Below are 20,830 nucleotides of genomic sequence, written 5' to 3'. Positions count from 1 at the left end.
AGGCCAGCAGAGAAGGCCTTGCAGGCCCTGACGGCCCGCCACTGCAAACTGATAACATTTGTTGATTTTTGGTGTAATCCCGTACTGAGCAAGATAAAGAGGACTATAGACAGACGTGGGTAGAGTGTCCAACATTTTACTCAAATAAAAACATTGTTACTTTAGCACAATTGTAGAGATGACACAAAACAATACTTCACACAGAGTGAGGCTCTGTGTGCTGCTTAAGAAACAAGTGGGGGATGGTCAGATTGGAGCTGTGACTCCTGACAGATATACGTTTTTATTTTTTACTGTCTTCGATTTAAATCATTATTTTTGGATCCTAGTGTGAATTTAAAACGCCTAAAGGCTCTTGGAGCTTCCATCCATCACTCACCCTGCTGTTCTGCCTGAAATTCTCCAATCCAAGCTTCCTCAGAATGTCTTTATAGGACGGTGTTTTGCTTGGTGCTGTGGGCGCCTACGACTGGAATGGTGCCGTGCTGAAGGAAACCAAATTCGGCAAAGTTATTCCACCAAAATCCTTCTACCAAGAAGAGTTTCCAGAAGCCCTGAAAAACCATGCAGCCTACCTTGGTAAGTGTAACATGAGTTTTACTTTGGTTCACTTTTTTGTTTTACTGTGATACTATACATTTTTTTCGGTATTTTGTGACTTTTATTTGCAGCGGTTTAAAAAACTAAAGATATGTACGTACCCCCCCATTTTCTAGTACTGTTTGAATCTACTAATTCCAAAATTAAGTGTACTATAAATTTCCCAGAAGTCTTTGCGAAAAATTAGTATTAGAGTACTGAGCATCAGTGCTCACTAACTTAGAGAATATAGACCACAATGCATTGGGGTCAAAAATTTTGAACAAAAAACGTGTTTAAATGTAATTTTTGAATAAGCCATTCACGTTTTCACCATCAGAACACAGTAGAGTCATAAATAAATGTAGTGAAATGTTCATTTTGATTCAATTTTGATTTTGTGAAATTGGTGACATCATATCCAGCGTTTAGAAAAACGAAAGAAAAGTAGAGAGCATAGTGTCCGAATTGCCCTTAAAATCCAGGACACTGTATAGTTCCGCACTATATTTAAGATTTGACAGCATTCACCATCAGTGCAGCTTTGATAACCTGACTTACTCCATTTCACAAGCCCACTCACAGTGATGCAACAGTTCTTAACAAGAAAACATCTTTAAAACCTACCAACCTGAGAAGAGAAGGGACAAACTTATCTTCAAATAACTAACTCCCTCTTCTGTTTACTGTATTTTCTATTGGTTTCAGGTTACTCTGTGAGTTCTTTGGTTTCTTCCCGTGGGTCTCAGTTCTATGTAGCTGGAGCTCCAAGGTTCAACCACACGGGCAAGGTGATCATCTTCACCCTGAAGAACAGTGGAAACCTGACCATATTACGAGCTCTGCTGGGGGAGCAGGTCTGTCATTACAGTGCATAATGTGTTCTCTTGTTTATTTAGAGTGCTTGTCTGACCATTTGTCAGCACAATGGAGTTTAAAAAATAGTCATACAGCTTAACTAGTCGACTAAAGCCATTGATCGTATCTGAGAACTGGAGTGAGCCAGTGTGATGTCATCCATAGAAAATGTCTTTCTTTCAGCTCTAACAAAATTAAACCAATTCAGCCCCATTTTTTCACCCCATGATGTCATTAAGCAGTGTTTGGTCCGTATCAGTATGAGTCATAGTTTCTATGGCAACCACTCTCGCCAATCGGGAGTGAGCTTGTTGCAAGACAACAACCCATTGACTGTATAAGTAGGAACTGGACATAGCAAGTGTTGAGGGTCGTCCAAATGCATTACCTCCAGCCCTCGCGAAATCAGGCCAGAGCCTTCGCCGTTACTTCCTGATATGTCTACCGCCATATTCCAAACGATTTCAACCCTTTGAAAGCAATTATTCTGAGTCTGTCTGAGTCACTTTTTTATAGGTATGCAGTCGGAGTCGCACAAACAATACTTTGCACTGAGCTAGGCTCTGTGTGCTGCTTAACAAATAGGTGAGTGATTGTCAGATTGGAGTCAGGGACTATGCTAAGAGGTGTAGTGAGGTAATACTCTGGATATTCCTCCTTCTTACCAGAGGGGGAGACAGAACTCTGTCTCCTGACAGCCTTACTTATTGTTAGGTCTTTTGGGTCCTTGAGAAGAAAATTAAACATTCTGTTGATGCACATTTTTCTTTTCATGTTTGGTTTCTCCAGATTGGGTCATACTTCGGCAGTGAGCTGTTATCCATGGACATAGACAACAATGGATACACCGACTACCTGCTGATAGCAGCACCAATGTTTTACAGAGACGGCTGGGAGAGAGGCAGGGTCTACGTTTACTCTCTCGGCCCTCAAGTGAGAATCAGAGCTCTGATTTTTAAGCTGCTTTGAACTGGCTGTTTCAGTGTACTTTTAATCTACTGGACCTGTATTTTTCTTTTGTCATGACATCCTTGTATGACTATCTATAAAAGACATAGTCCTTTCTATCATCGCCATAAGTCAGGAAAAATGAGTCCCCAGTAACAAACTCCTTTTTTTCTGCAGACATCCTTCATTCTCCAGGAAGTTCTGGAGGTTTCTGACCGTTCTCAAAATTCTCGTCTGGGTTCAGCCTTGGCTCAGATCACTGATATGAATGGAGATGGCTGCAGTGAAGTTGTTGTTGGAGCTCCACTTGAGGATGACCATCAGGGTGCAGTCTACCTGTTTTACAGTCGGGACAAAATCATCCAGCCAAGCTATAAACAGGTAACCAGTTTGGGGAAGTGTATTGTCTTAGTTACTTTACAGACTCTGAAACATCTTGACCAGAGAAAGGTAGTTTACCCTCTCAGGGTGGGTGGAGTGCTTCTGCCCCTGGTGGAGGAGTTTAGGTATCTTGGGGTCTTATTCAATAGTGGAGAAGTGGGGAAGCTCTCAATTTACCAGTCGATCTTTGGTGCAGTACTCACCCATGGCCTCTGAGTCATGACTGACAGAACAACAAGCGGCTGAAGCTTGGTCACCTGGAGAGAGCTCGGAGTAGAGCTGCTGCTCCTCCACATTGAGAGGAGCCAGTTTAGGTGGCTCAGCCATCTGATCCGGATGCCTCATTGAGGAGGTGTCCAGGCATGTCCCACTGAATGGTTACCCTGCGGAAGATTCAGGACAGGGCGGGGGGAGTTAGAAAACTATAGTTTTCCTGAAAGTATTAGTCAGCAGTAAGTATTAAAGCATGTTGTGTTTTACAAACACACAGTCAGACAGTGTGGAAGCAGAAATTGTCATGTCTCTGAAAACTCTTCATTTGTTTCCGTAGCGTCTGTCTGCAGCAGGCTTCTCTGCAGGTCTGCAGTATTTTGGACAAAGTCTTCATGGAGTTCTGGACATTAACTCAGATGGGCTTGTTGACCTGGCAGTGGGGGCTCTGGGAGCTGCTGTCATAGTCATGTAAGCCTACAATATAGTTGTGACGTTTCTAAAAATCTTCTTGCTACAACAAAGAGGGCAAAACCTCCAGTTTCTGGTCATCGATTCAGTGAAGCCAGTCTCATAAATTCATAATTTAAATCTGAAAATATGACTTTTAGTATGGCTTTTTAGTCAATTTTTACTTGTGAGTTCTTGGTCTTTTCCAGTTTCTAATTTTCCTTTTTCATTTCTTAGAAGTTATGTCAAATTGTTTCAACTTTCTTCCAAACATGCCGATTTTCTTGAGAATTTTTCCAGGTTTGGTTTTGTTTTGAACATCATTTGTGTTAGAAAGGTTCATCTCCCAGATAAGACTGGTAACAATTGAGTATAAACTGTGTGATAGTAGGAGCATGTTTGTCACTGTGTGTTCTTCAAGTTTCAAGAACAGGTTTAAGTCATTGCCCTCAATCCCCACCTGCTTGTGTTCAGGTCTCGTGGCGTGGTGCGGATTGAAGCCAGTTTGACCTTCCAGCCTGAGAAGGTCAACATCTTCAACAAGGACTGCCGGCGAGGAGGGAAGGACGTCACCTGCATGAACGTGACTGTGTGTCTGAGTCTGGACCGGAGTGTGAAAACTCAAACGAAGAGCGGAACAGCAGTGGGTAGGTTGAAGGTGACCTGCAGTTTCTGCCTCAATTTAATTTTCTCAATATTTTTTTAACTTAGACACATAATTTGGAAAATTAAGCTTAATTTCTCTTGCCTGATAACTAATAAACAAAAACCTCCCTTACCCAAAGCTGTTGGACAGATGAAGCTACTAAAATATAATTCAAGGGGCCATACCATGATTTTCTTAAGCCTTTCAGAGTAAACTATATCCATATATATGATCATATATTACCTGGCACACTAAAAAAAACAAATTATAAATAAAACATTAGTTATTTTTCTGGACGTTTTTTTCTATCCTGAAGTAAAACAACTCGATTCCTGAGGGTCTGCCTGCCACTGTGTGTGGGTGTTGCCCATTTCATGACATCATCCTAGAGCAGAGGTGTCAAACTCAATCGCACAGAGGGCCAAAATCCAAATCACACTTTAGGTCGCGGGCCGAACAGGATAAACATTTATTGAATACGGAATATTATTCCAAAGTAAATCAACTTAAACCTTAAAGGACTTTCAATATTTTTCTCTCCTTATATTTTGTCAAAATGTTACAAGTTAGTTGCTTCAATACATTAGCAAGATAACTTTGGGTCATTTATAATAACATAAAATGATTTGAAGGGCCGGGTATAATTACCCCGAGGGCCGGATCTGGCCCCTGGGCCTTGACTTTGAGCTTTACAAAAATAATTCAAAATCCAAAGATGGATGCACGTACCATATATTTGCCCTAACTAGCCCCGGTGATCACTACACTAGTTCACAACACAAATACACTTGGCGTTTGCACGACTGTGCCCAACTGGAATGTGGGGGTGTCTTGAAGGAGCCCCGCGTCCAAAATAGCGAATACCCGTTTGAACTGGAATTGATTGAAGACAGGACACAATTGGAAGATATATGGTATTCTGCGTCGAAAATGAACGTTTTTCTTTGCTGATCACCACTAGCTCGGTGGAGAAATTGAGTGTTGGTGTTAGACTGGGACAGAGCAGACTCTTCCTGAAAGGGGCGGTCTTTCTCATGTTGATACGTCAACACGATACAACCCGCTCGTTTTCGTGGGTATGGGAGGGGCTGCGCAGGTTTTTAGAGGATTACTCAAAAATGTGTTATTGGATCAAAATACCGCTTTAGAGTTCATTATAGTGAGGATTGAACATTATAATACACTTCAAAGTGCAAAAAATTGTTTTTTCATGGTGTTGCCCCTTTAATATGTTATTAAAAAAGACCAGGTCTTTCGAGTACAGATATTTTCTTTATGGTCTAAAGGAGTGACAACAGGTCATTTTTAGTTGTTTAGCTTGAAAGATCCACATACAAGATTTCTAAACAGTTGTTTATTATTTTTTTTACTTCTAAATAACCTATCTGGACTGCTTTGTAGCAAAAAAAAAAAAAAAAAAAAATCGAAGATTTTTCCTGATAGTTTGTCAATATTTCTGTCAATTCATCAGTTTCTACATCTAATGTTCAAGCTTAACAAAGTGACCAGCATATCAACCAAAGGGAGCAATGAGGGCATTTGCTGCACAAATTAAGAAAACTTAAACATCAACATAGCTCCTCTCTTGCCAAGGTGTTCTCTACAGTCTGGTGTTTGATGAGAGGCGACCCTCTCCGCGGGCGGTCATGGATGACCCGCAGCAGCTCCTCGCCATTTTCTTACAGACTGGAGGTCAGGCGTGTGATCGGCTGAGCTTCACAGTCCAGGTCAGACTGACACCCCCTCAACACACTGCACTGAAGCAGCACTCATTCATTCAGAGGGATCTTTTATTGTTCTTCATGTACACAGGAAACTGCAGATTTTTGGCGTCCCATCGTGGTCGTCATGGAAGCCAGGTTACAGAATCCGGATGAAGGACCAATGTTGGACCCAGACTGGCCGAGCAGCTGGAGATCTGAGGTGAGTCAAAATGCAAGGCAAGGAAATGAAAGACATTTTACAACAAAATGTTGTAAATTGACCTCACTAGTAACATATTTAGCAAAGCAGCTTTTACAGAGAAAATCATATAAGAGCATATAAGAGATGGGCATGTCCTCTTAACTTAGGAACAGTTTTTTGTTTTGATAAGTCATTGTTTAGCCCTGGAGAGATCCAGAATACGTACAGGGTACCAATGCCATCTTATTGTACCTGGAGTGGCGGTCCACAGACACGGCTTTATCAAACCAAGTAAAAAGATTTTCATAAAATAATTACGATTTTCCCTCAGACCTTCATCCATTTTCTTTTTAACTTTTAAAAAGATGCGAGTTATGAAAGTTTAAATATTATTACTCAGATATTCATGTGCACGTGAATGTGGAGTCTGCAATCTCTAGTATGTTCCTCAAATAAAACAGATGCTAAAAATAAATACTGTTTTTCCAGCTTCATTTCTGGAACGGTTGCGAGCAGGAGGAAAACTGCGCTCCGGACCTCGTCCTTCACAGTCGCACCGACATGAAAAACGCTCAGTGAGTCTTTTGTTTTTTTAAACACATTTCCTCACACATTTGGCCGGTAATCAACTGTTTTGGACAAAGGTTTCTACATGGTGAGGGCTCAAAATAAGGCCATAAATATTCACAACCGCAACTGCATGTTTGCACATAAATCAGAAGTTTCATCATACTGCAGAATAAATCAGCCCACAAAATTCTGGATCTGCAAAGATTTGCATTTGTGAAATAATTTCTACTTTTTTCGGTCTGTGTGCGAGCTCCTGAAGTTACGGTGGTGTATTATGTCCCTGTCTTTATACGTCTTTATGATTGGATGGCCCATTTCAGCCCGTCTTATCATAGGGATCTGGATCATAAAAATACAAATCGATTAATTGCTACACCTCTAGTTACCATGGGAACCGTTCAGCCGAGTCACAAGAGCTCACCATGGAGCTCCATTATCTGGGGATCTGCTGAGCCAACAGACTGTTCTGGCTTTTCTTGAAGGCAATACTGCAGTTGGAGGGAACAGACTGCCTACTCCTTCTGCGAGCAGGACGACCCGTTGTTTGTGGTGGAATCCGGGCGAAGGAGGATGGTGGTGTTTGCTCGACTGGAGAACCAAGGAGAGAACGCCTACAGAGCCGCCGTCAACATCTCCAACTCTGCCAACCTTCTGTTCTCCAGGCTCTTGGTTAAGGTGTCTATATTGTTTCTGTTCCAGCTCTGGCTATTGGGAGTCTGTGACGGATTTATGATTATTACGATGTCCTCGCAGGGTCAGTCCGACATCCAGATTGAGTGCTCCATCACAAACATTACAGCCACTTGGAGGAGCTGCAACATCACTAACCCATTCATGAAGTCACTGTCGCAGGTGGGTCCATTTCCTCTGGTTTCTGAAATGGTCTATCAGTGTAACTAAGTGTTAGCTGCTTTATCTTCACAATGGAACGATAAACAAGTTGTAGATGAGACTATTTATTTGGTTTTTTTGTAGCTGATTAACCCTAGAGCACTATTTGTGAGGGATTTTTACCCGAGCAAAAGTATTTGCATGACGCTCAATATGTTGCATTTTCCCTGGATAAAGTCTCACATGTCCCAGCAATATTAATCTTTTACTTTTCTTCTCAAATTCCTAATTTTTTCAGTATCATATTTTTAGAATCTTCCTGTGTTTTTATTTTCTATTTTCTTACATAAACCACAGTTAAAAATAAAATAAAACTACTCTAATTTATCATGTGTTGTCATATTTTTATCCATTTTTTTTTAAAAATACTTTTTATTGGGTATATTATGTTGGGTAAAAAGTGATGGTGTAACTTTTTATAGCAAAAGTGTTCAAGGGTTAACCATGTGCATGAATGTGTTTGTATCTGTGAAGCAGCTTTGGCTAAGAAACATGTTAAAAAACTAAAAAGATTGAATGCTTCACATTTTCGATAAGATCCATCACAAACACGGTTCCACCTGTCTGATACATAAGTGACGTGTTCGGGTTCTGAGGGTTTTTGAGTTGTTTGGGTTCATGGAGGGTCGTAGAGAGGAACAGCTGCATCTTAAAAGGAGCGCAGGTGTGTCTTAGAGTCGTCTTGGGGCTCACCTCATGAAAATGGAGTGTACTATAAGTGTATCATGAAGTATTTGTAGGCACAGAGTGTGGATTTGATACATAAGTTGCACATAGGATGTCCACACTAACTACACTATAATACTCTAATTTCCTCCTTCTAAAGGCCGGTTTATGCGTCATATCGATTAGACATCATATCCACAATCACATGGTCTACTTCATACTAATGTCTAATTTTGAAACAATTTTTCAACAACTTGTCCCATGCAGATTGATCTGGTTGGATTGCAGGAAAATAAATAGATTAATCAATTAAGTTGATTAATCATTATACCCTAGTTTTGGGCATATTTTTTAAAAACCTGTTATTTTCTAAGAAATCATTTCTGCAGAGCAGCAGTAGTTTATCATAAATTCACCTCTGACTTATGGGCAGAACTGTTGGTGTGGAGTAAGCCTGGACGTACTTCCCATCATCCCTTTGTTTATACTCTCTTCTGTGGTGCAAAAATGGTGAGCAGTATTGGAGCTGCCTAGCTGTAAAGTGTATATCCAGATTCCAGTGCAGACGAGGAAAACAAAGGCATGCATGGATCTATTTGTCTGCAGGTGGATATATCAGAATAGAGAGGAGCAGGAAGCTTGTGGCCTGTTGTAGTTTTATGTAACACGCTTTTCAAAAAGCATTTTTTTTGCTTCTGATTCACTTCAGAATCAGCTTGCTTCTTATTCATTATGAGTTGAATAAAGAAATGCTCAGAAACACAGTTTTAAGATCGATGTTCTTTATATGTCCATCATGAGAAAAATGCTACATGAACATGTTAAAAACATTTTCAACAGAGTTGGACTTTAACCCATAAAGACCCAAACCCATTTTACTTAAAAATAAAATGATTTGGAATTCACCACAAACCAAGTGGATCACAGAACCTATTTCTGATATTTTTCTGTTACACTGATGTCACCATGAGTTCTTATGGGTTAACAATAATAAATTGTGCTGGGTCTTTCTCTGCAGGTGTCTTTCCATCTGGAGTTTGAGTTCAGTCCTTCAGTTCTTCTGGATCACGCACGTGTTGTCATGGAAGCTTCTAGGTAAGAAAAACCAGCAGATGTTTTTAGTAAAACTGGTCATCATTGATCCAGTCTGTCCTAATTCAGTCTTTCAGAGTTGTGCAAAAAATATCAGCAGCAAATGTTATTCCAGCAATCTAAAAAAGATAACTACACTTTATCTTCTTATTTATTTTAACTGCAGAGTTTTCTTCTGGTTAATGCTTATAACCATAAAAGAAGATGATCAAGCTCTTCAGTTACATTTGACTATATTTGCTTTAATACTTTTGATTCTGGACTTTTATTTTTAATAAGCCTCCAACTTGAGGCTCTGGTACCAATCCCGGGGACAGCAGGCACTACCAGACCCTTCTAAACACCCAAAGATCGGACCGGGTCGATGCTGCTTGCACCGCGCTGCGTGTTGGTGGAGCTGTCAGGGGAGGGGCTACAGAGAGGAAGTGATCAGCTCTGAAAAATATTTTTATTTTTAAAAGCTTATTTAGACTTTTTTATAGTAATTATCGGGTATATCTGTTTCCCCAGATAATATTCACAATCTAAGTTCAAATCGGGTGAAAAAAAGACTGATGTCCCAACATCCTAGCAGCATTAAACTTATCATTTTACTCTTTTACTACTTTTCTTTTTACTCAGACAATTTACTCAAGCTCCTGTGACCAAGAACTTCTCCAAGTTTTCCATATTTCTGACCATCAAGACTATTTTACAGTTTTTACCCAAATATTCTGATTTGTCTTCGGTGGTCTTGTTTTCTGACAATTTCTACATTCCTTTAGGTCAAATGGTCATTAGTGAATTAGTCGTCGATTAGTTGACTAATCATGGCAGCTCTACACATATTACGCATTTGTCATCACAGCTGTCCGCAGACATTTCCGACCTTCATGTAAAGTGTTCCTCTCTCTTCTGTTTTGTGAAACAGTGATGGAGTTGAGAGAAATCCCAGCGATAATATCAACAGCATCTCTCTCCCCTTGAAGTTTGAAGCGGATCTCCTTTTCACCAGGTAGAGGAAGTGCCCTCATCCACAGGAGGATCAATGTTTGGCCCATAGACTGTAGAATCACTGGACCGCTTGACCCCTCCCCCTTTGTGTTTCAAACAGGAAGTACCTTCAAGAAGCCAAAATCCCATAGACTTCTATTCAGAAAAAACAGCTGTTACTCCGTGATTCTATTAGTCGGAATAATCATTCTTGATCTGATACATTTTTGTATGTTTTTTTCATATTTTTCTTTATCGCAAAATTGTTTGTTATAAACTGATCAGTCAGATGCCTCAGTAAAACCACATGGCTGGCCTCCACCTGCAGTGCTGCTTTCAGAGGAAGAGGTGTGTCTTTCCAACAAGCTCACTCCTGGTTTGCAAGAATAGCTGCTCTAGAAAACGTGACGTGACTCAGACCGACTCGGACCAATAGCTGTTGTCTGGCTCCAAATGGCATAAAGATGGCGACAGAATCAGCTTCATTTAGAAGGAACCAGAAGTAAGGCATTTCCTACGAGTTACATCATACTGGACTCATCCGGTGATTATACAGTCTATGGTTTGGCCAGAAGAATTTGTTAAACAGTTGGAAATTTTTTTGAATCAATTTGGAAGATTTTTACTTCAGTAGTTGTTTTCCATTTCTGACAGAGACCCATACTCTCCTCATTTTGGAATACGAGCTGACTCCTCCTCCTCATCTTGGGACCAATCAGACACTCCGGATTCCACCTTCAACCTCACGTTTTATGCAAGTCAAAGACACTCATTATCTTTTGGTTGAAAATTCAAAAGTGGTGTTTACAGGAAGTTTTCACAGTGGATACGTTTACAGGGCATTAACTAACTTATGATGTTCCTTTTCCAGTAACCTGGTTTCTTAAATGTCAATTAAATGGAAAATGTATATTTTTCTAATGAGACTGCAGGATTAGGGAATCCTGGTTTCCCTCAAGGAAAATATTTTTCTCCAAGAGTGCAAAATTAGGCCTTATGAAAATATTATGTCCTTATTTTCCTTCTGTGGTTAAATATAAGTTTAAAATAATTTTGCAAGGATGTGAAATACATTTAATTTTGACTTAATATGTGGGAGAAGGGGTGTCCCTGATTAATATATATATTAATTATAAACTCACACCAGTTTACATAGGCATGTTTCAACAACTCTTGGGTCATGTGATTCCCTGTCAAAAGGACAATGACCACAGCGCTTATTCTTCTAGTGTTACAACCCCTTGGGCTTTGAGTGTCACTCAGTCTGTGCTCTGACTATCCATATTTTTGACTTGCTGTGTAGATTCAGAACCTGGGCATCTTCTCAGTGATGGACCTACACTTCAGGGCTGACATCTGGGCTGTCACCATGGCGATGAACCAGCTGGTGGACATGATAGACTACGCTATTGAGGAGGTACCTGGACGTGTTCAGATGTTATGAGCAGTGTTTTAGATTGTTGCTTCAAAACAAACAATAGTTAGTTATTGTCACTGACAATTTATTCCAACTCATTTAGCAACTGAATTATTCTACAACAAAAGAAACTAGTTACCAGGAAAAGTAACTCATTTTTGTTGCTGTTTGTTAAAACTTTGATTTTTCTGATCAGCTCTTACAAGTCAATTAAAGGAGTAAAATAGACACATACTTGCTAACAACCTTTAATATTTATTGGATTTCAACAAACAACAATAAGCTTCTCCTGTGCTTAAAGTCTAGTTAAAGATTATAAAGTGTATAAAGAGGAACAAAAGTTATTTCTTTGTGTAAAACAACATTGACTCCAACTGACTTCCACCAAACCAAAACCGCACTTATTCTGTTGTTTACCCAGATTCCCATCAGATACTTTTAATGTGGTGCACGTGGTTACACACTATTAAATCAGTTCAAAGGGATGCACAGTATTTAGCATTCAGGAGCAAAAAGTTATGTAATAGAGACAGTAATTATTTTGATTACGCAGGCGTGTTGTTCCTAATTTTCTCCCCAAACCCTGCACACTGCGCTAGGGGGTACGTTAGTGCTCTTCAAGTGATAATAGGACGCTCCTTGTGTGCAGACTGATTTGTTAGATATGAGGAAATTCGACTAGAATTGTTTTTAGAACTGTTAATAGTTCTGCCTTCAATGAGTTTCCGTCTTCCAAAGACCAGAGATGAGATGAGTGAGATGCAGTCACAGCCCTCTGTTCTCTCAGCAGGCGGACGACTCCAGCTGCTCCATTCCCCACAGTGAAGAAACAGGTGCTGCCGCTCCTGAAGACCTGTCTCACCTGTCGCAGCTGGTAATGTCCTTCTTCCTGCTCCCACAACAGCCTGCAGATTTTTGCAGAAAATAAGCCAGATGTGCTTGTTTGTGTAGAACCACAGTAACAGTGTGAGCATGGTGGTCCTCTGCAGGCTGAGCGTGCCGCCATCAACACAGGTAAAGGTGACGCTCATGGGAAGACTTCGGCTCTCCGTGCTTCACGCTGTGAGTCCCACAAATCTTCTTGAAAGGACTTTCCTCGCACTGACACTGAAGAAACCCATCTGGTTGTTTTCACTCGTCTAACTTTCAGATCAGCTTTAAGTCTTTGGAGCTGCTGAGTGCTGCCTCTCTGCAGCTGGAAGCTTCCAGTCCTATGTTCCTGCAGGAGGACAGACCTGTCAGACAGGTACCGCCGTGGTCATCTTCAGCAAAAACAGCTGAAAGTAAAATCTCTGGTGAAAAGTGAATGAGGTTGATGTCCAGAGGTTTTCTGTCACAGAGATACTCTTGATTTGGTTACAGTGCTCTCAAACTCCAATTTTTTCCTGTTCTCCATCACAACCCTTGACTCCAGTTTTAAAGCTGTTTTCCAGGATCTTTTTAGTGAATGTGTGCCCCACAGATGTGACTCTGAAACAAGGAAAACGCAGTGTGACAGTTTGTAACGGCACAGCCGTGATGCAGACACTTCAGGCGGATTTATGATGTACATTCATTTGATTAAAGCTTCATTTCAGCAGGAATCTGTGAAAATATTTGTATGGAATAATATGCTGAGACCAGTGCAGTTTTATTGTCATGTTTGATAAGAAGATGTGAAGAATAACTCTAATAAATATGACGTACAACTCTGGAGTTCTGTTGGTTCTGCAGGAAATGGGAACAGACTCCAGAACATCATGTTTGACCCGTAACCATCCACCTCCTCATTATGCACACTCAGATTGCTCATGTTTCCATCTGATGGTGGGATGATGATTGTTGCAGATCCTCCTGCACCTGAGGAAAGAGGAGGAGACCTCTGTTCCCATCTGGATCATTCTTGGAAGCTCGATAGGCGGCCTGCTGCTGCTCGGCCTTCTGGTTCTGGGCTTGTGGAAGGTAAAGCCTTACGGTCAAGAATAATTTCTTTTCCCTGTTTTTTAAACTGATTTAAAATTTAGTCCCTGAGCGCTTCTTTGTTGAAAAGCTGTGGATGTCTTTTAATGGTTATAATGTCCCAATATTTTTGACTGCAGACCTGTAAATATGGATTTTTCTGTTTTAAAGTTGTGTGTTTGTGTAACAAGCCGCCCAGTGGTTTCCTGATGAGTGGGCCCAATCAAATTCCTCAAACACGGGTGGAGCGGGGTCATGTTCACACAACTGCTGGGCCAGCTTACTCATTTGGGGAGGTTTAGGAGAAAATCACAGAGGGAAACACTAGAGGTGTAGGGAAAGATCTATTCTGTGATAAATTGCAATATTTTGTTTGATATTTGTATTGATTCAAAATGCTGACAAGACAATATTTACTGTGTTTTCCAGAGTGCAAGTCACAGCTTTTTTCATAATTTAGTCAGAGGTACGACTTAATCTCAGGCGACTTATTTGTGTTCTTTTTTTTTTAGACATGAATATTTTTGTTTTTTTCCCAGTAAACACTGGTAGCGGTTGTTTCCTCTAACAGCCACTAGAGGGCGGTGCATCTGAGTATAAGTATTTTCTCCTGACAGCGGCAGAAGAAGTGTCATCCCAAACCAAACATGGAAGAGAATCTGATTGGTTTCCTCTTAAACTGTTAGTATACAGTTGCGGTGCTTAATGTTGTGATTACTAAATATTTAGAATTTTACCATTTTGTAACAATGAGAGATGTATTAATGTTCAGGTAGAGTCAGGTAGTCATACTCACATGACCCCACCTGTTTGTCAATCACTGCTTCACGCTGATGTGTGTGCGTTACATCAGTCAGGGACCGATCACTCATTTTTCACTGTGCAGTAAAATCGGACTTTAACGAGTAATCAAAACCTAAATAAACTTTTTTGTCTGCTGACCTCTTTAAATCGGGCTTTAAAAGTGCTGTCTGTTGGTCGTTGCCGCATTTTTGACAAGTTAAAATAATCTTGTTTAATCCTTGAAAATGTAGTCAAAAACCGTCTGTGTGCTGCCCCCAAAAGGTTGGATCAAGTTATTACACTTGAATTTCATGATTGGTCAAAACTTTTAAGTTCCACGTCATGGTCTGAAGCTCCAGTAATGTAACAGTCCTGTTCCCAAGCCCCACCCCTCTGACTGGATTTTTACATTTTGTGGGTGGAGTCAGCCTCCAACTTCCCTGTTGGGTCACCCTTTAATCATGTCAGTTCTTTTTGATGCCCAGATGGTCAAGAGTCCTGAACTTGTTGTCTTCACAGCTGGGTTTCTTCAAGAGACAGAGAAGACAGGAGGAAGAGGAGGAGCCTGCAGCCAGCGGGAAGTCAGCACAGCAGCTATAGAGATGGAGACGTCAATATTGTTGGGATGCTCTGAAGCAAAATGCAAACCTGAACGCATCAGAAGTCTGTGGAACAGCTCAACTGCAGGACTGGAGTGGATGCAAACATCTGCCTGCAGACTCTGCTGACATTCTAGTCCAGGATTCTGTTCATCTGTGGATTATGAAATTACTTCACAAAAGCAGATTGGATGAGCACCAGTGAAATGCAGCTTATTTAAAGTGACCATGAATCTGTGTTTGGAAACAGAAAAGCTCATTTACAGTTGAAGTGAATTTTGATCTTGATTTTCTGCTCTAAGTTTGTTCAAACATGAGCTCTGGACTTTCTGCAGTGACTGAATGTCTGTTAGGAAAAAAGGACTGCTGGCCAAAGTCTGAAATAAACTCATGATTTGTTGTGTTAAAAGGTAATGTGTGTTTCTGCTGAAAGATGCAACATTGAGTCCATTTACTGAAGCTGATTCATAACAGTTACTGCCTAAAGAATGCTTACTCAGCTGGTTTATTTTGTATGAAAGACAATTCCGTCAACATTTTCACAACTTAACATTATGAACTTTAAATTTATAAACAATTTTTTTTAATAAAAAGATTTTTTACTATGTGCTGGAGGAAAATATTTGTTTACCTTTGGGGATATTCCATCTGGGGTTGCCGTAGCAATCAGCTTCCACTGATCCACACACTTGGTTAGAGGTCAGAGATTTAGACTGGACGCCCTTCCTGATACACCAACACATTCTCACTCCCAACTCGTCACATGCTGGTGTCGAGTCAAGGACCCCTTTGGGTGTCCCCATCTCGTCAAGGGTCTGCAACCCTCAGTACCGGATGCGGTACAGCACGCGTTGTGGAAGCAGCAGGAGCAGTAAACATGAGCAGAGAGGACATGAAGCAGTCGATGATTCACTCTGCAGTCGTCACTACCTTCTACAACCTCTTTTCTCCACCTCAGTGCAGCTGGAGTACCACACTATGATGGTGTATCAGGTCTGGAGCGGTGAAAGGTCCACAGCAGCTGACGTCTTCATTACTGCAAGGTTTAGGTGAATTCACCTTCTTCTGTGCAGAATATGGAGGTTTACAAATTATCATCTACATTCATCTGCCACTTTATTAGGCACAGCTCTTCCACTGCTCGTTAAAGCAACTTTCTATCAGCCAATCACATGGCAGCAACTTAATGAATATAGACGTGTAGACATGGTCAAGACGACCTGCTACAGTTCAAACCAAGCATCAGAATGGAGAAGAAATGTGATTGTAGTGACTTTAAACGTGGCATGGTTGTTGGTACCAGACAAACTGGTCTGAGTATTTCAGAAACTGCAGATCTACTGGGATTTTCACCCACAACCGTCTCTAAAGTTTACAAAGAATTGTCAGAAAAGTAGAAAATATCCAGTAAACAGCAGTTCTGTGGGCAAGAATGTCTTTCAGCTGATAGAAACTCAACAGTAACCCAACCACTGGTTATGACCGAGATCTGCAGAAGAGCATCTGAACGCACAACACGTCCAACCTTGAGGCAGATGGACGGCAGCAGAACACACCAGGTATCACCTTAGAGTGGACGCGGAAGAGCAGCAGCCTGGGGAACGCTCTGATCATCAGAATCCTCCGACAGCACAAATGTTTGACATGTTCCAACAGCTTCTATAAACTTCACTTTTCACTATTAAACCATTGACTCTCCAACACCGCCCCCTACTGGACAATGGAAGAAGAGACTTTTCATATAATATTTTGTACAAATACATTTAGACATTTTTTAAAAAAAAAAATACATTTTTACATACATTTCCTGTATTTCATATTTTAACGTATGTGAAGTTCTTCAAAAGTAGCTAAGTCAAAGCAGATGATTTGGAAACAGGAAAGTCTGGCTCAGAATCCCAGCAGGGCCTGTTATCCATCACAACTCACTCTGTTTATTATGATGAAATGGTTTTTGTGAATTACTGCACGTCAAAGTTGTAATTTTTAAAATATATATTTTATCCTGTTAGAACAACTGTTTTAAGCACAGCAGTTAAATAATGTTCTAGTTTTTAAAGCTCTTTTATCTATCATGTTTTTGTGTGTTTTGTTATAAGGAGAATAAAATAAAAACTGGGCAAACCAAGAGAGAGAAAAAAAAATCTGCGTACCTACAGATGCTGTTGCCGGGACAATTCATGGGCAGAAAAAAAAACATTTTCTTAAATACATTTAAGCATAAAAACTCAAAACTGGAGGGAAAAAAAGAACAAAACATTTATTTAGCTCCCTCTTAATATTTCACACATGGTCCTCTGTTGACAGAGAGAGACCCCTCTCTGTAGAGTGGACTTTATGGATACACAGACTTACCTGTAGGTGGCAGCCAAACATTAAAATGAGGAGGACTGTAGTCTGGCAGAGGAAGACACAGAGCAATAAAACATTTACATTATTGACAGTTCTTAAATCATGCTCTTTTTTTCCTCCTATTTTTATTTTTCCCACTTTAATTTGTCTTAGATGTTATTTATTAGATGGTATATCTAAAAAATAGGGAAAATCACTTTCTTTTATTCTTATATTTAAATAAAATAAATTTAACCCAGTGAAAATAATTTTTAGACATTTGCACGAAACAATGAAATCAGAGGCTGTAAACATGCAAAGATTGGCTAAAGATTATTTCTAGAGCATCTTTTTCATTAGTCCTGCTGTTCAGTCAGACAGATACTGCAGGTAGACAGTTTTACCTCCTCAAACCAGCAGATGATTTAAAGACCCACTTCAATGAAAATAGTGTTTCTGTTGTTTTTACACATTTGTTGGAGCCATCTGGCTGAAATGATATTGTTAATTGTATTTCATGCATGCATGAGCCCTTCATTCTCTGGTCATGCCGCCATTCTGGCCCCCTAGTGGTTGAATGCATTTCGTTTTTTTACTAGATTTGACTTAGTACTTTTTTTTTTTCCTGTAAAATATTTATTATGGTTTTATGTTGTACTATTTCATTGTTTAAGAAAGTGCATGAAAATAAATAACATAAAAAGGAAGAACATTGACTTTTTATTGAAGAACCCTTCAAGACAGTTCATGTTCTTGTAGCATTTTGGAAAATCAACGTTGGCCAACTGTCCTGCCCACAACCCAGAGGTGAATATCTAATGAACTCCTGCAGGAACTGTCTCAAAAAGCAACACAGGGTTCTTGATTTTGGATAAAAACAGCATAATCACAGTTAAAAACCCATTGGCAATGAATTTACAATACTGTTACGTCCCCAATAGAAAATTGGCCCGGTGTCTAGGGGATATCTATCAGAGGGGACAATAACATTAAAGAGTGGACACCAACATAAAAGGAACACAGTTTATTAAAATAAACGGAAACCTGTGTCCTGAAATAAAGCAGAGAAATTTGGTGGTTAAGGTTAAAAGAACAAACCAAAATGGAGTTGGAACCTTGGCCAAAAGAAAAAGAAGTCAGGGAGACTGCTGACCCAGCCATGACAACCGTCGGAGTCAGCAGCTCCCTGCTAAGGGCTGCCTAACAAAACTACCTAATGAACACAAATTAAACAAAGCCCGCAAATCAGAACTACCAAGGTCCAACCCCAAACTAACATAACAAAACCCAGCAATCTAAGATTGCTGAGGACAAAACAAATGTCAAAAACCAATCACCAAACCAACACCACACAAACCACCACCCAGCCTGCTGCTCTGCTCCCTGCCTGGCTTGGTGTGGCTGCCTCTGGCTTATATGGACACCACCTGCCAATCAAGGCAGATTGGCCACACCTGCCAGGTGAGCCGAAGGGACCTGGATGGAAAAGAAGGCTGCAGCAGCAGGATGTAACAATACATCAAAATATAGTTGGAGTTTGTTTTTAAAAGGAAGAGAGGATGTGTGTAACGACTATAAGAGAAAAAGCTCAATAGAAGAACATATGAAGAGAACAAGCTGTCCACGGGCTAGGTTCTTCCAAAAGACCTCTGAACCAGTAGATCTTGTCAGCTGGATCAGAACTGATCTCTCTAAAACAGGGGTCCCCAAACTACGGCCCATGGGCCCGTTTTGGCCTAACTCCACATTTGGTCTGGCCCCCTTAACAATATTGGAGACCCATGATTTTTTTTTTCCTCCCAGTCTGGTCATGCCATCGAGACCCACACAGAATGTGACTTTTGATTCCAGCATTCCCTGCAGTGTGTGCCTCTATCTCAGGGGTGTCAAACTCAATCGCACAGGGGTCCAAAATCTATAACACACTGTAGACCACGGGGCGAACAGGATAAACATTTATTGAAGACACTAAAACTACATTTTTAAAGTTTTAACATTTTTAACATTAGTTTAAATAAAAACAGGCAGGAATACTACTCCAGAATAAATCAACTTAAACCTTAAATAACTTTAAATCTTTTACTCTCCATAAAAATACAGTTTTTCAGAATTATACAAGTTAGAAATAAGCACAAGATAACATCAGGCCATTTAAAACAAAAAAACTAAAATGATCTGGAGGGCCGGATCCGGCCCCCGGGCCTTGACTTTGACATATGATACATGCAGCTCTAATCATAATCAGAATTTGTGTTTTCATTCTATAATCCTGGACTTATTCTCTATGAAGTTTATGACTTTGAGAGTATAAACAAGAGAGAAAAGTGTGAAAATGTTCATAGTTGTCTGAGAAAGTGTATGTGTGTCATGATACATTTTACATCTGTAGTCCTAATTTGCTGATTTCAAACTTTACTAAAGTACACCTGTATGGAGCTAAATTGGGGCCAATATTATTTGAAACCCAAATGAAACAACTTGAAAAAATATTGGTATTTGGCCAAAAAAAAAATTTAAAATGTCTCAAACTTTTTGCTATTCTAAATACACTTAATAATTTTCAGCTTCAAATGTTCTGGTTTTTAGATTTCAAAACACAAAATTTCAATTTCAAACCCTTTTTTTTCCACTTTCAAATCTTTTTTCAAATCTGAAAATCAGCACCAGGACGGCAGTTACCACCCTCATGGATTTTGATTGGTCCTTCGTGTTAGCCCCGCCCCAATGCGCCACAACGGGGCCAAATGTTTTGACACAGAATTTTTCAGATTCGAAGACGAAAAAAGAGTTGAAAGTGTAAAAATAGATTTGAAATTGAAATAGAAGTTTTGAAATTGAGATTTTGAGTTTTTAAACCTAAAAAAACATATAAATAAAAGCTGAAAACAATTACGTTTATTTTAGAACAGCAAAAAGTTTCAGAGATTTAAATTTTTTTTTGGTTAATCACCAATACTTTTTTAACTGTTTTATTTGGGTTTCAGATATTATTGGCCTCAATTTAGCTCCATACACCTGTAGAGCAGGGAGAACCAACACCTAGGTTCACTGACGGAACCGCTCAACGGCCCACAATCCTCTTCTCCTGATGCATCCATCCAAAGCAAAATGCTGAAGGTTGCTCATGAAGCTCAGATCAGAAGTGATGGTATGTGCTTGTTTTTATTCTAATAGATGTTCTGACTGGAGAGCAGCATATTAGTGAAGAGCCAACAAAGTAGAAGGTGAAGAAAGTCTCTTGGTTTTCCCATGGGGCTGTGGAGGCCAGAGGAGGCCTCAGAGAGGAGGAGTCTCTCCGTCTTCTCTCGTCCCTGTCTGTCATCAGCCGTATTGATTGTGTGATTTCTGCTCATAATTTGGCTCTCACATTCTTCTCCAGACAGCGATCTGATTACAGTGTTTTTGTCCTCGCAACAAAGTGCTTCAAAACATCTTTTCAACTCCTGAAGAAGCTACCCTCCGTCCCCGGCAAATAAACACATTTATCGACAGAGTAATAACTCTGTGTCTATTTCTCACCGCCACACACTCACACACACAGGGTCATAGATCAGCTGGATGTCATAAGGTCTATGATTGGATGTTTACAGAAAA

The 20,830-nt window shown here is 40.1% G+C and overlaps 1 protein-coding gene across 2 annotated transcripts in view; it reads left to right on the top strand.

Annotated features, from left to right (window-relative positions):
- The window catches only part of LOC112151709 (integrin alpha-11), a 24,465-nt gene extending 8,953 nt beyond the window's left edge, over nt 1–15,512 (top strand). For both annotated transcript variants that reach the window (XM_024280740.2, XM_036212150.1), the window contains 20 exons: nt 435–579; nt 1,288–1,436; nt 2,227–2,370; nt 2,563–2,766; nt 3,317–3,447; nt 3,901–4,073; nt 5,666–5,799; nt 5,885–5,995; nt 6,467–6,552; nt 7,030–7,222; nt 7,301–7,399; nt 9,123–9,199; nt 10,107–10,190; nt 10,823–10,922; nt 11,472–11,585; nt 12,373–12,459; nt 12,537–12,647; nt 12,736–12,831; nt 13,413–13,526; nt 14,826–15,512. In XM_024280740.2, the coding sequence (XP_024136508.2) occupies nt 435–579; nt 1,288–1,436; nt 2,227–2,370; nt 2,563–2,766; nt 3,317–3,447; nt 3,901–4,073; nt 5,666–5,799; nt 5,885–5,995; nt 6,467–6,552; nt 7,030–7,222; nt 7,301–7,399; nt 9,123–9,199; nt 10,107–10,190; nt 10,823–10,922; nt 11,472–11,585; nt 12,373–12,459; nt 12,537–12,647; nt 12,736–12,831; nt 13,413–13,526; nt 14,826–14,906 (2,433 nt within the window). In that variant the 3' untranslated portion in view covers nt 14,907–15,512. The remainder of the gene's footprint in view (nt 1–434; nt 580–1,287; nt 1,437–2,226; nt 2,371–2,562; nt 2,767–3,316; nt 3,448–3,900; nt 4,074–5,665; nt 5,800–5,884; nt 5,996–6,466; nt 6,553–7,029; nt 7,223–7,300; nt 7,400–9,122; nt 9,200–10,106; nt 10,191–10,822; nt 10,923–11,471; nt 11,586–12,372; nt 12,460–12,536; nt 12,648–12,735; nt 12,832–13,412; nt 13,527–14,825) is intronic.
- Nucleotides 15,513–20,830: the final 5,318 nt, after the last annotated feature.

This window comes from Oryzias melastigma, linkage group LG6, assembly GCF_002922805.2.
Source record: "Oryzias melastigma strain HK-1 linkage group LG6, ASM292280v2, whole genome shotgun sequence".
Classification (NCBI taxonomy): Eukaryota; Metazoa; Chordata; class Actinopteri; order Beloniformes; family Adrianichthyidae; genus Oryzias; species Oryzias melastigma.
This window is presented reverse-complemented; position numbering and strand designations above follow the sequence as displayed.